Source organism: Eublepharis macularius, chromosome 17 (assembly GCF_028583425.1).
Source record: "Eublepharis macularius isolate TG4126 chromosome 17, MPM_Emac_v1.0, whole genome shotgun sequence".
NCBI classification, from domain to species: domain Eukaryota; kingdom Metazoa; phylum Chordata; class Lepidosauria; order Squamata; family Eublepharidae; genus Eublepharis; species Eublepharis macularius.
The window spans coordinates 32,316,998-32,332,235 of NC_072806.1; the positions used below are offsets into that span (position 1 = coordinate 32,316,998).

General features: G+C 47.7%; 1 protein-coding gene across 1 annotated transcript in view; it reads left to right on the forward strand.

The window, feature by feature from the left end:
• The first annotated feature begins 1,666 nt into the window (after positions 1–1,666).
• Positions 1,667–15,238, forward strand: part of YPEL2 (yippee like 2) — a 104,564-nt gene continuing 90,992 nt past the window's right edge. Inside the window, exon 1 of the mRNA XM_055001862.1 lies at positions 1,667–1,696. Coding sequence (XP_054857837.1) covers positions 1,667–1,696 — 30 coding nt within the window. The remainder of the gene's footprint in view (positions 1,697–15,238) is intronic.

Consider the following 15,238-nt stretch of genomic DNA (forward strand, 5'->3'; position numbering starts at 1 on the left):
ATATTGCAATGGTAGAATTGCAGTGGTAGAACAACTTTGCAGAGCTCTGGGCAAAGACAGCCACCACCATGACAGTCAAAGACTTCGATCTGGAGAGTCCCAATAAACTTCCTAGTCACAGAAAGTCTGTAAAGCACCTTGATGCTGAGTGTAAACCTTATCAGTTTGATTCTCCCAAGGAATTTCATAGGAAAATCTTTTATGAAATCATTCATAATATCCGCAGCAGCTTACACAGGCACTTTACCTTGGATGCGTGCCAACATTTGAAAAAAATTGAAAAGTTTCTTACGGAGAAAATTCTGGCATCTATGCTGCAGGCTTTTACACAATTTGTTTCGATGTGTCTCATGTACAGTTTCATCATGGTATATGGCCACTGTTGGGAATAGTAAGAGAGAAGAAAGTGAAAAACAAGGAACCCATCTCTGACAACTACTGCCGGAATGGACAAAGATGGTTAAAATTGGCCTTCTTGAATGTTTCGTGCATCAGAAAGGTCATTTTCATGCCTTTATAGGATAACAATTTGTCTGTGGTCAAGACACATGGCCATAAACAGATCTCTCAGGAGATAAATCTCAGTGTCATAGCTGACAAGTTCTTCGGGGTCAGTCCCAGCTTCTAGGAGCTCTCTCAGCCCCACCCACCTCACAGGGTGTTTTGTTGTGGGCAGGGGTCATTTCCTAGAAAAAGACCTGCAGGAACTCATTAGCATAACTCATTAGCATATGCCACACCCCCTGACATCACCAGAAGTGTGTCAGAAGGCAACAGCCACCCCTCAGGCCCCTTTCCCCCAAAATCTCTAGGTATCTCCTTAAAGCAGAATGAACTCAAAGCATTCTTATGCTCCTCTGGAGAGCCAGCCCTGATTGCACGCACGCACTCACTCTCACAAGTCACAAATGAAAATAAAGCAACAGAATGAATTCAAAGCAGCTTACCCCCCTTTGGAGCCCAGCCCCACCCGGCTTGCACTCTTTCATTCTCACTCTCTCTCTCTCTCTCTCTTCCCCTCTCTCACCCCCTCAGGAGTCACAAATGAAAATAAAGCAGCACTGCAGAATGAATTCAAAGGAGACCAGCCCCACTTGGCTTACACTCATTCTCTCTCTCTCTCTCTCCCCCCCTCATGAGTCACAAATGAAAATAAAGCAGCTGAGCAGAATGAATTCAAAGCAGCTTACGTTCCTTTGGAGCCCAGCCAGGAGGAAAAGGAATCATGTGGGCGGGGCCAAAACCCACCTGACCTCTTTTCAGATCTACCGGAACACTGTTCCGCTGCGTTCCCCCTCCAAACAAGCCCTGGTGGTAAATGATCTTGAAACGGAGAGTTAAGGTGAGGTCTTTGCTGGAAAGAAAGCAAGCTGGCTTGCATGTGTATTATGTGCCTCCAAGGCATCGTGTGGGGCTTTACGATACCTGCTGAAATGTCTCATGGCATGTTAAATTGTTTCTGCCAATTCAGCTCCTTTATCTACCACTGATTTTTTTTTAAAAGCCTGTGTTGATGTGGCGTGTAGAACTGCCTTGTACTGAGTTAAGCCATTAGGCTATCAAGGTCAGACACTTGAGTAGTGTGGAGGTTAAAGTCTCAGGATAGAATTTGAGAGACACCAGTTTGAAGCCTCAGAAGATGTCATCACACACATTGGGAGCGCGCATGGGTGCAACAAGGACAGCCCCCAATGAGGTAGGAGCCAGCATCCCAGTCTCCCACTGGGAGACTTGAGGGGCCTGGCAACCCTAGAGGTAGGCTAGGCTGAGAGTCCTCTATTCTCAGCCTAGTGTCAGATACGCCTCTAGTATATCTGCCACATGTTACGAATTTCTTGCTGCAGTGTGTAGTGTACTTCTGAGAACATGCAGAGGGAACCTGTTTTGCTGACTGGTTGCTAGGTGCTTATCTTGCAGGTGTTTTGGTTTCCATTTCCTGGCCGGCCTGAGAACGTGGCCTTGAAGTTCCAGCCAAGACTGCACCAACCTCCTGAGAGACTGAGCAGAGCTCATTCTTTCCCTCCTCCCCTCTTCCCTGGCTCAGCGCGCCAAAATCCTAGCGGACTTTCTCTCCCACTGGGGGGCGTGGACTTTGTCCTATAATAATTAACCTTGCTTTGCTACCTTGCATCACTTTGGCCAATGATCCTGTCTGACCATATTGATACTGGTATTCTTCTTTAATAAAGTAACTTAAACTCATACACCTGAGTGATTCAGTGAAGTGCTTGGGGAAAACACCTGGCAAGACCTGACACCTAGCCTATCTCACAGAGTAGTTGTGAGGATAAAATGGAGAAGATAAAATGGAAAAGTCACTTTGTATCCCCATTGGAGAGAAAGGCAGAGTATAAATGAAGTAAATACATAAACAAGGATTCTGTTCTCTGCTTGGCAGTGGATCTCCAAGGTCTCAGGTTGAGATTTTTTTTTGAGAGAGAGAGAAACTTGAGGCGCTTTATTAATTTTTCAGAATACAGAAGAACAGAAGTAAGGTAGACATTTTACACGCCCCTGGGACACATTTTTTAAAATGCTTAAAACACAATACTTTAAAAATCAATACAAATGTAACAATAATCTTCAAGATATCATAGAAAACAAATATTTGAAACATTGAACTGCGGAACAAATTTGTCTCCATTTTAGCAAACTACAAGAACTGTGAACAAGCAAGATGGAGGTTAATAGAATAATAGTATCTCAAGTAGCACATGGTTTTTACAATAAATTGGTTCAATGCTATGAGATGCCATTTTCTCTATCAAAGGAGACCATTCTTCCTGGTTCTTTTGACTGGAAATGCTAGGGATTGAACCAGGGACCTTCTGCACCTTTGGCAGGTGCTCTACTGCTGAGCCCCCAGCCCTTCCCCAAAGGCAGTGAGTTATCCCATCTTGTAGAAAGAGGACTACCCCTCTTTTGTGGGAATTATGCCACATTGGGTATATAGCCATTGCTGTGCTTTCAGTCCAGCAGGGCAGAGTGGCTCAGTCTGTGCTGACTGTTCACTGGTCACACAACTAATAAACCAGGACAACTGGAATTCTGTACTGGGCGCTGGAGAATCTTGGGAGCCAACATTCTCTGCCTCCAGCCCTTGGTCTCCAGATTTGGCTGGATGTGTGGCAGTGCTGCTATTCAGATGTTTCCTTTAATCCTGACATGGGCACGAACGGGGAAAAAACCCGAACATGGTGTTCGTTGTTCATTGCCATCCACGAACAACGAACACTGACGAACATGATCCTGTCATGAAGATGTTCATTGTTCATGGGGGCCAGCAAGCTCTCCTCCAGCCATCAAGATCCCTACTACACCACTCCCAGAAACCCTACCTGAGCAGACAGCAGGAAATGTACCTGGAACTTGAAGAGGTAGATCCCTATCCCACCACACACAAAGGAAATTCAATCTCCAATGCACTCTCCCTGTCTCTCTCTCTCAAAATGCCAACAGCAACTGTCTCTCCCTCACTGTCCACAAAACCAGAGTTGGGAGTCCCCCTGCTCTTTGCTTCCTTGTAACAAATTTGGAGCTCCACACTTGAAGACCTGCCTATCAAGCTAAATGTGGCCTAGATTGGGGTTTCCAGGGCAACAGCAGGAGTTCAGACAGAGTTCAGGCAGTCCCTGGCTGCGGTTGCCAAGGGAATTGATTGCAGGTGCCAGATTGTCTGGCTTGATGAACATAAACGAACAGCAACGAACGAGGCTTGCAACGACCACCTGTTTGTTTAGAATGGGGCCTCACCAACAGCTTGTTCGTGAACAAGAGATTGGGTTGTTCGTGGCTTTTTTTTGTTCGCATTGCTGTTTGTGCCCATCTCTCGTCCTGACCTGTATCGCCGTTACCCCATCACCTGCTGCAACTGACCGGACAATTCTCCCACAGCTGGAACAGCCAGCTTTCATTTCTACCAGTACTCCTCTTGAGCTTTAAACAGTCCTGTATGCAGACATTCAGGGTGTGGCTTTTGGGCCCAGCACATGGTGGGCTCTGTCGCTGCTGAAACCGATTGTGGAGGGCAGGGGCTGATCAATAACCCGAATCTGAGGACATTCGGAGCCTGAGTTTAAAAGGGAAACATACATTTTCCCCCATGCTCCCTTCATGGCCAAGCCAGGAAAATTCCCCTATTAAAGACGCAAGAACACAGGCAGAAAAAAATCGCTAGTGATCGCCGTGTCCTCTTTTGATCCCATTGACTCAGAAGAACGTCTCATCAAGAGCAAAGAGGTAGCTATGCACGGGGTTGCTGTTTTGCCGTAAAGCTCAAGCTGTTTATTTCTCTGCCCTCTGCTGCACCAACACAGCTCTGCACGTAATTCAGGCTTCACTAGAACTCACCATATTCTGAGGAATTTTCCTGTTCCTTTTGAAACACTTTTTTAAAAATCTTAGTAACATCCAGCCTGAAGAAGACTTCTGGAGAACTGGAAAGCCAGCACGCTCGTAGGTGTCTTTCGGTTGGCCCTAATTAAAGGTTGATGTGGGTTGCGTTTGGTTTCTTGAGAAACATTTTAGCTGTTTTGGTACAAGGCTGCCCTATTGAAAGTCAGGCTGCTGACCTGCAAGTCTAGCCTAGTGGCCTTCAACCTTTCCAGACCCTGGACTCACCTTGAACCTGCAGGCTGCAGCTCAGAGCCCCGTTGAGCTGCAGGCACATGTAGGAAGAGGGCAGAACCAGAGCTATGATCTCCCCAGCGCCATGGGCGGCAGAATCATAAGACGGGTGGGACCTGAAACACAAACCAAGCAGCAGGAGATGGAAGGAACAACCCTGGAGAAGTCATCCCCACAGAAGTGTGATCTCATTTCCTTTTTCCTTTCCCTGTAACATAACAGCCTACAAGCCACACGTCTAGTATTTTATAAGTAATGTATAACTCCGTGGATAAATCTGGCTAGATCACATGTACATTTTTTTAGCTTGCCCGACAGCAACATCTTTCGTTTCTGTTGTTCAGAAATATTCTGTAGACCTTCAGTCCAGGGAGTAATATATTGATTGTGAACTAAATTGTAACGGGGCAGCTAAAAACAGGGCCGGATCGATGGGGGGGCAGGGGGGGTAGTCTGCCCCCGTGCTGTCAAAGAGGGGGTGCCAGGCGCAGCTGGGAGCAGCGCACGGGCAGCAGGAGAAAGGCAGCGCGAGTGGCTGGGAGGCCACCCACACCATTCACCTGCCCTGCAGGGCAGGGGGCACACAGCAAGCTGGCCACCTCCTGTCCTGTGGGGCATGTGAATGGCTCGGGTGGCCTCCCAGCCACTTGCGCTGCCGCTGCCAGCTCTGCGGTGCACCGGGACAGCTGGCTTGCCGAGGGGCGACACGTGCACCTGTGTGATGATGTCATGGAAGTGATGTCATCATGCAGCACCGGGAGCATGTGCGCTGTGCGTGCGCGTGTGTGCGAGTGGCTGGTCTTCAGTTGCCCTGGGCGCCAGCAACTATAGATCCAGCCCTGGAAGGATATGGGCAATTGAATCAACTTGATCCATACAATGAATACAATAGCGCTTCTCAGGGGGAATTCTACTAAAACGGCCCTTCATCTCAGCGGAAGGCATTGCATCTGAGTAACATGAAAGCGCATCAATATTTTGAAACTGTTAAGTGGAATTGATATTTAGCCAGTTCAAACATTTTCTGGTAGGATAGATGAAAATAAATTGGGGAGCATTTCTGATTGGCTTTGAATTTTAATATAGCCCAGACTTCTTTAAATTTCGTACACCTTGCAAAGATTTTTTCCCAGTGAAACCCTATGAATCAAGCTTGGGTTTAATATGGCAATGAATGAATTGGGCTAAGCCAAGCTTTGAACCAAGAATCAGCTGTTACTAGTAGAGATGGTAAAGCATCGGATTCACGGAGTGATGATCTGAACTTAATGGCATGATACTATGCTAATGTCAAAATCTGAGGGATCTCATTTCACCCTCCAGCTTGCTCCTCTCTGGGCTTCCAAAGGGAGGCAGCTGGAGATCTCCCGGAATTACAATTGATCTCCAAGTGACAGAGATCAGTTCCCCTGGAGAAGACGGCTGCTTTGGAGGGTGGACTCTATGGCATTATACCCTGCTGTGGCCCCCTCCCTTCCCCAAACCCCACCCTTTCCAGTCTCCACCCCCCAAATCTCCAGAAATTTCCCAACCTCGACCTGGCAAACCCAGCAGGAGGTGTGTGCGCACTTGCGGTCTACACAGGCACACCAGGAGCCAGTCCTTCCAAAAAGCAGCCAGAGAAAAACTGCATAAGAACTTGCAACTCAACAGCTGGCAGTTCATGACCCAGGTGAGGTCATGCACAGTATTATTGCGAAGCGTGTGCTCTGCCCGTCGAGCGGTGGGCCCTCCTGCGTCCCCAGGTGCATGGTGTTTGTTTCGTCGTTCGGCCCTCTTCCTTCCCCCAAGGTAGACTTGGATTGTGCAAGACTCGCCTTAGGCGTGCAGCTCAGTCAACATGTGAGTCAGGAATGCCGCTGGACTAGACCAGCTACAGCCCGATGGGGAGTTCAGAAATCTGAGTTATCAGACATCCTCCCGAGATGCTGGTGGAGCAGCTCTGGGTCCGAACCTGATGACTTCAGTAAGGAACTGTTGAGCCAGCCTGGTGGCTGAAATAACAACAACAACAACAACATTCGATTTATATACCGCCCTTCAGGACAACTTAATGCCCACTCAGAGCGGTTTACAAAGTATGCTATATTACCCCACAACAATCACCCTGTGAGGTGGGTGGGGCTGAGAGAGCTCCAGAGAACTGTGACTTGCCCAAGGTCACCCAGCTGGCTGCAAGTGGAGGAGTGGGGAATCAAACCCGGCTCTCCAGATTAGAGTCCTGCCGCTCTTAACCACTACACCAAATAGCGCCTGCATGGACTGTCGATTAAATGGTGAACAGAGAGGACCAGGCTGGGTTACATATTCTTGTTAACTGGTTCTCAGAGTTTCGTTTCCATGGAGTCTGGTTGTGGGCAGTCACTGAAGGAGGCCGACGGTGACGTAGCAGCAAACAAAAGAGTTCTTGTGTCTGAAATGGCAACAGCTCACAATTTATTTATTTACTTCGAATTTCTATTCCGCCCTCCCCGTAAGGGGCTCAGGGTGGATTGCAACGAGTTAAAACACATTAAAATTTGTTTATCCAATATCAAACCATAAATAAATTTTTAAAATTCCCTTATAAAAATATACAATATACAATAATGTAATAGCCAGATGGCAGCAATCCAGCAATGTAAAACAGCACACGCAGCTGAACCAACTAAGGTGGTGGACAGCCCTAATAGGGGGCGGGTTCAGGTGCTGTGCAAGTGCAGAGGCTTAACGGGAGGGCCTCTGCTTTGCATGCAGGAACCCCCAGGTTCCGTCCCAGCACCTCCAGCTAAAAGGACCAGGCAGTAGGTGGTGTCTGCCCGAGCCGCTGGAGAGCTGCTACCAACCTGAGTAGATAATACTGACATTGATGGACCACACGTCCGATTCAGTACAGGGGAGCTTTGTGTGTGTTCATGTAGGGTGTAACATTTTAAATGTTACTAGGAAAACGTTGCCCTGACTTGGATAGCCCAGGTGAGCCTGATCTCGTTAGATCTCAGAAGCTAAGCAAGGTTGGCCCTGGTTACTAATTGGACGGGAGACCTCCAATGAAGGCCAGGGTTGCGGAGGCAGCCAATGGCAACGCTGCTCTGTTAGTCTCTTGCCTTGAAAACCCCACCAGGGGTCGCCATAAGTCAGCTCTGACTTGGGGACACTTTTGACCACCACCACCAGGAAAACACTCATTGTGTCTACTTTCCCTGTTACGGCCTACCCAGAGAATCAGAAGAGTGAACTTTCTGATGGTTTAAAATTGTAATTGGTTGGAGGTGCTGAAGAGCATGTTTTGTTCAAGAGAAGCATCCAGTATCATGGATATTTGTTTATTTGTTTATTTGTTTAATCATATTTATATCCTATCCTCACAGTAAACAGGCTCAGGGTGGTTCTCAACAGTAGTAAAATAATACAAAATTAAAACAACAAGTTTACAGAAAATCAGAAATCACAGTTAAAAGGCATCCAGGGCCGGCACACCCATTGAGGCCAGGTAGGCGGTGGCCTCGGGGTGCAGGGTGCCCGAGGGAGCGCTGGAGGAGGCGCGGGGGCGGGACCGTGTGCCACAAAGCTGCAGCCTCCTAGCCCTCCTGCCCTGCGCTGCCGCCGCCGCCAGCACACCCCCCAGGCAACCAAGCGGGAGAGCTCAGAGGCCACCCGCATGCCGTCCCAGCCGCCTGCTGCAGCGATCGGGCTGGCAGCATGCGTGCACCTGTGATGACGTCACACATGACATCATCACGTAGGCTGGTGTGTGTGCGCGCGTGGGGGGACGGGGGCGGCCGGCTGGCCAGGGGCACCAAAAACCCTGGCGCTGCTGCTGAAGGCCTCCATCACCAGATTCTAAAAGTTGCAAGAAAACTATAGGTGCAGCCATGATGCAAGCATCCAGGGCGCCTGGGTATAGAGCACGGCATTCAGGAGGGACATATCACCAGCTCAAGTCAATGTATAGAAAAATTCTGCCAGCAGCTACTGAACTACTAACATCAATCCCTGCGCTAGCTAACTTGAGCATTTTTCTGTTTCGTTTTATAATCATTTCTACAATAAGCCACACCGTCATTACACTGATGGATGTGTCCTCTATTCGTCTTGCAAAAGCTTAAGCTAAATCTCACCAAGGACTCGGATTCCTCCAAGAAGCTCTCAAGGAGGCCAGGAAGGCAATAACCCACCTCTGGGATTTCCTTTCATTCTCTTGGAGTCGGATATGAGCTGCCTCTGAAAATGAGGCTCCATTTAGCTATCGTGGCTACTGGCTTTTGATAACCCTCCATGAATCCACGTCCTTCTAAGACAGCAGCCATCATCTGGTAGCAGGGTGAATCGTATATTGTACTTCCCCTTGTCAGTCGTGGTGGATAGGTGGGTGCAGGGCTTTTATTCTGGGAAAAGAGGTGGTGGAACTCAGTGGGTTGCTCTCAGAGAAAATGATCACATGGCCGGTGGCCCCGCCCCCTGATCTCCAGACAGAGGGGAGTTTAGATTGCCCTCGCGGAGGGCAATCTCAACTCCCCTCTGTCTGGAGATCAGGGGGCGGGGCCACCGGCCATGTGACCATTTTCAAGAGGTTGCGGAACTCTGTTCCACCGCGTTCCTGTTGAAAAAAAGCCCTGGGTGGGTGGATTGTATAATGAAATGAAAATGTAATGAAATGTAATGTATAATGAAATGAAAAAGCTCTTGGGATGTTCTCCTTGCCCCATTTCCCCAGAGGCCTTTGAGCAGAGTTCATATGGTTCCCAGGCAGTTCCCCACCTTCTCAGAACTTGAGGCCAGACTCACTCAGTTTCCTCATCAGAGCTGTGCTACGTGCCCGCAAGATCATTCTTTGGAGGAGGAAATCTTTCCTTCCTTGCTTCAAATAGAATGTAGCTGCTGACACTGTTGGAAGAGGAGGATCCAGCGCTGTCTCTTTCCCCAGGTTTCAGAGGGGGACAAACCAAAGAGTTAGAAAGATAGAGAGGTCAGGACACTCTGTTTACTGCTCTGACTGTCCTTTAATATGCAGGTTGCTATTCTCAGGATTTCCTCCTCCTGACTTCCTCACTCTCACTCCTTCTAGTCCTGGATTTGTTCCAGGCAACACCTCTCTCCTTCTCCTCCCTCCATCTTGGCAGCATGGATGCAGGCCTTGCCCTGCCATCCATGTCCATCCTTAGACTAGATAGGTAGGTAGAATCTATTTCTCCTCCTTTCCTATCAGAATATGGAGTTCCTGCAATAAAGAACTCTTATTTCTTTCCTAAATATAAACCAAGTGTATGCTTTTATTATTTTCATTCCTGCACATATACCAGCCAGCATAACCTGCTCACAACCACCTATAATTACACTTCCTATGCCACACGATAGACTCTACTAACGGCCCAAATATGGAATCCTTTAATTAGGTTTCTGGGGCCTGCATAATGATTTATTTATCAGACACTTTGCTTTCGGATCACATAAGCAGTGTTTAGGGGTGGGGGCAGCAATGTACTATTAAAAGGAGATGGGAGTGCAATACCTCACCTTACTGCAGAGACCATCTGTAGCATTGATTCAGGGCTGCCAAAAGCCAGGGAACTCAAGGCGAGGAGTGGTACAATGTGGAAATGAAAACTGAAATGCCAAGCGGGCAGTGCAATTTGCAAAATGAGCCAGCTTGGAGGGAGGGATAGAAAAAGGCCAGAGCAGTGAACAGAGATTCTGGCTCTTGCTGGCACGTCTTTCTCCCTCCCCACCTCCAGCTTCCAGGCAGTGCTTAATAGAAAAAGTGCTGCAGCAGTCTGGGATGCAGCCCTTCAGTGTGGGACAGTGGGCAACCATGGGGGACTTAAGGGAAGGAGGAGATTGGAGAGAGCTTTTTCGTCCCCAAACGAATTTTATGGATGTTGGGGGAGACCCAATTAAGTTGACAGGCAACGGATTCAGCACAGAGAAAAGGAACAATTTCCTCACACAAGGCTTAATTACCCTATGAAACTTGCTACCCACCGGATGTACTGATGGCTTAAAAGGGGATTAGGTCAATTCATGGGAAATAAGGTCATGAACAGCTGTTAGTCGTGGCTGTTATCTGCAATCTCCAAGGTGTTGGTGTACTTCTGCATGCCAGGTTTGGACTCCCTGCCTACTGTGAGCTTTCGAAGGTATTTGGCTACTGGGGGAAACAGAACATGGGACTAGGTGGACCACTGTTTGATTCCTCAGGACTTTTGGTGTGTTTATCAGGTGCTAAGCTGGTCCCACACAACAATGCGCATGACATGGAGTGGGGAAAACCCACTTTGTGACCTCTTCAACAACTGGGAGATCATAGAACAACTTTCCTTAAGTGTCTGGATATCTGTATTGCTGCTTAAATTGTGGGTTTCCTTTTAATTTTTTTTGACACAGTCATGTACACATGCAGAAAAAAAATTCCCAGAAAAATCAAACACAGAATATAATATTTACTCCATATGCAGTATAGAGTGGTCAGAGTTACTGTCTAAGATCTGGGAGGCGCTAATTTGAATCCCCACTCTGCCACGGAAGCTGGCGGGGTGATCTTACACTAGTTGCACGTTCTAGCCTAACCTACTACTACTACTACTACTACTTCTACTACTACTACTACTACTACTACTACTACTACTACTACTATACCGCCGTTCAGGATGACTTAACACCCACTCAGAGAGGTTTACAAAGTATGTCATTATTATCCCCACAACAAAACACCCTGTGAGGTGGGTGGGGCTGAGAGAGCTCTGAGAGAGCTGTGACTGACTCAAGGTCACTCAGCTGGCTTCAAATGGGGGAGTGGGGAATCAAACCCAGTTCTCCAGATTAGAGTCCCGTGCTCTTAACCACTACACCAAAGTGGCCCTCTGCCTACCTAACAGGGTGGTTGTGAGGATAAAATGGAGAAGAGGAGAATGATGTAAGTTGCTTTGGATCCCCTTGGGGGAGGAAGGTGTGATATAAATGAAGTAAATAAATAAAAATGGTGCAACAGGAACCTGAAGTTTGGAATGAACTTACACTGTACAGTTCTTACTGCCCCAAAATGGTTGCTGCCCTAGCTTTCCATTCTCTGTTGGTGCTTTCCTCAATGTACCCACTCCTGGATTCCTGGCACAAACCATTATAAGAATGTTGGGTACCGATGGAAGATGCAAAATGGATCCCTAAGTGCCATTTGTTCTTGCTGTGTTTACAGGTTGCTGATATGTCCTCAAATATGTATACATTTGTGTGTGTTATGTGCCTCCAAGTTGCTCAACACAATCAGATGTTGCAGTACAACCATTTCTTTTAACACCATCCGTAGCTTCATGATCCATACAGTCAAAAGCTTTGCTATAATCTATAAATCACAGACTGATTTTCTTCTGAAATTTCACGGCATGCTCCATTAACCATCTTAAATCTGTAGTGTGTTCTTTAGTGCCTCTTCCTTTTCTGAATCCAGCTTGAACATCTGGCATTTCTTGTTTCATATATGGTGAGAGTCTTTGCTGTAGAATCTTGAGCATTACTTTGCTTATGTTGGACACAGCTGGTGTCCCGAATGTCCTTTAGCCAGTCATAATAAGAGACAGATGCCGAGTCCTGCGGATGAAGCAATCTATAACCATTTATTAAACGATGGAGGAATGATGGTTACACAAAGAGTAAAAGGTCCCCTCGTGCCCAACGCTCATCAAAGCTACAATAGCAGTACAAAGCAATTCATACCTTTTGGTTAATTATAATATTTGTTATTCTATTGGCTCAGAAAATACAGTGGCCCCCATTGGCTCAAGTGGGCGACCACCTCTCACGATACTAGTGTCTAAGGGTATTCTTATTGAAAGAAACAACTTAGGTCAACAGCATAGTTACAATACGTCTTATCTTATCTGTCCTTGGTTCTATCTCTGGAAGGAATATCTTCCTGCCTTTCCCACACATCTCTTTCACAGGCTTCTCATTCATATCCATTCCATTCGTCTGGTCTATGTAACATTTAGTAAAGGCGCCCCGCTGTCGCTTTTGGCAACCTTGTGGGTTTCAAGCAGGGCCGGATCTAGGGTTGCCGGCACCCAGGGCAACCCAAGTCTGCCCCCCCTCATATGAACGCTATGTGTGCGCGCGCTCCCGCCGCTGCATGATGATGTCACTCCCGTGATGTCATCACACAGGTGGAGCGTGCTGCCCCGCGCAGCAAGCCGGGTGCCCCGGCATGCTGCGAGTTGGCGAAGGCAGCGCAGGGCTGGGCTTGGAAGCCCCCTGTGCTGCCTTTTGCCTGCCCCGCAGGACAGGGGGCATGTGGCAAGCCGGCCACCCCCTGTCCTGCAGGGCAGGCAAAAGGCAGCATAGGGGGCTGGGAGGCATGTGCCCGGAGCCCCACGTGCTCCCGGCGGCTGGTAGCTGTGCCCGGAGCCCCCTCCTTGGTGGTGCCTGGGGCAGAATACCCCCCCTGCCCCCCTCGATCCATCCCTGGTTTCAAAAGGAGAATATTTCTCTGGGTTCCATGGGAGAAAAGCGCTCTCCCTTCCCTAGGAATGTGCTTAAAGTTACATTCAGTACCCCCTTCCTCTGCTTTGTGGTTTTCTCTCAGCCTTGAAAGGTTCTGCTAATCTAGTCAGCTTTCATTGCAACATTTTGTATAGGCAGTTTCACAAAGGGGTTTCTGTATCAAGTAAGGATCAGGTGTCAGGAAACAAGAAGGTGCTTATTAAGTGCAATCTATCTGGTAGCAAGCTTCACAGTACTTCGATCTTACTTCTCACAGTGATTCACATGTATAACATACATTCTGCTTTGGTCTTTTGTGTCGTCTCATTTTCTTGCAAGTCGCATTACAAATACTACATTAGCTCCTGAGAATAGTAAAAGTGCATAACAGTGGTAGAAGGCAACACAAAGGTACATAAAACCTCCTTCATTAAATCCATTTCCCACACTTATGTGGGAAATTAAAAGTGACTTGCAAACTGGAAATGTTTGCCTGCCTAGGCTATGAACTTGCAACAGATCTGCCGTGTTTGGACCTCGCTTGTTTTGGAGTCAAAATGACAGTGCAACAGAATCTTCACATTTTTGAAAACAATTGCTCGGTTCTCTTTTCTAAGTCTCCAGGAAGGGTTGAAAGCTGGCCGGTGAAAGGAAGATGGTTGACCATAAATGATCATTAAGAGATTTTTCTTAGACTTCCATAGTTCTATAAGATCTCTTTTGATGGGTCCTGCCAAAATATTGTCGTCTTTGGATTTCCCCAGAACAATTCGTCACGTTGAATGTTAAGTATGGAGAGGGGGGTAATCCAGGGCAAACTGGAAGAGCCCAAAGACTTGTTAGTAGGGGGGGGGTTGTAAAGAAAAAGGAAAGCAGAATGTGTTGCAGACTTAATTAGATGACATAGACGTGCAAAGTCAAAAGGTCTTAGGATGACGACGACGACGACGACGCAACAGAAATAGATCAATCTGCCTTTTGAACAGATGAACCAGTAGTTTGTCGGAACCTCCTCTAGCACCATCTGTAACACACAGGACCCCGTAAGGCTAAGAGCAGCAGGAAAATGGAATAGTTCTTATATTCACTTAAGTGTAGAATAATTTTAGATGATGCACTCCAGGGCTTTTTTTCTGGGAAAAGAGGTGGTGGAACTCAGTGGGTTGCCCTCAGAGAAAATGGTCACATGGCTGGTGGCCCCACCCCCTGATCTCCAGACAGAGGGGAGTTGAGATTGCCCTCCGTGCCGCTGAGCGGCACGAAGGGCAATCTGAGCGGCACGAAGGGCAATCTCAACTCCCCTCTGTCTGGAGATCAGGGGGCGGGGCCACCAGCCATGTGACCATTTTCAAGAGGTTCCGGAACTCCGTTCCCCCGTGTTCCCCCTGAAAAAAAGCCCTGACACACTCACTAACAAGCCAAACTGGGTGTTTGGACAGTAGGTATCAGCAGCGCCCTGCTTATGCTCACAGTCCTGTGATATTTTGTATTGCGCTGCTGTTGTGTTTAGTGGGGTTTTTTTTGACAAGGACCATCACAGCAACCATGGGAAAAGAGGGTTTAGTCCCACATGGTTTAATCCCACATGGTTCCTGTCTCTTTTATGGCCCTGTAAGATAGGTGGAGAGAACAGAGGAGTTACACCAACCTCTCATAAAGAGGCCGACAAGAGCTGGGAGGCTATTCTCCCCGTTGTTTCCTCTGATTGACAAGGAAATTGACTGGAGCCAAATATATCAAAAGAGTAACCCATTTGTTCCACACGTTAGCATCAAATGCAGCAATATCAAGATAACATACAGATTTTTAAAAATTCATCTTTTTTAAAGCGCCATTCTTTTTATGGAAGACTAGCTTGATACCCATGCTTCGCTATGGTATTTAACTACTTTAAATCCAGTTATAATACTTACGGGTATTCCTTATTCAGGAAGCTTGTACTGTCTTCAAGGCCAGATCTAGGGTGGGGTAGCGGGGTTGCTTGCCGCGAGTGCCACCAAACAGAAGGTGCCGGAGTGGCTGCTGGCTGGGATCATGCGCTCCCGGCTCTCCGGCAGCAGCAAGTGCTCCTGGCTTTCCGGCAGCAGTGCAAGCAGCTATGCAGGAGGGCTAGGAGGCCACCTGTGCCACACTGGGTGCCTGCTCCACTGACTGGGCAGCC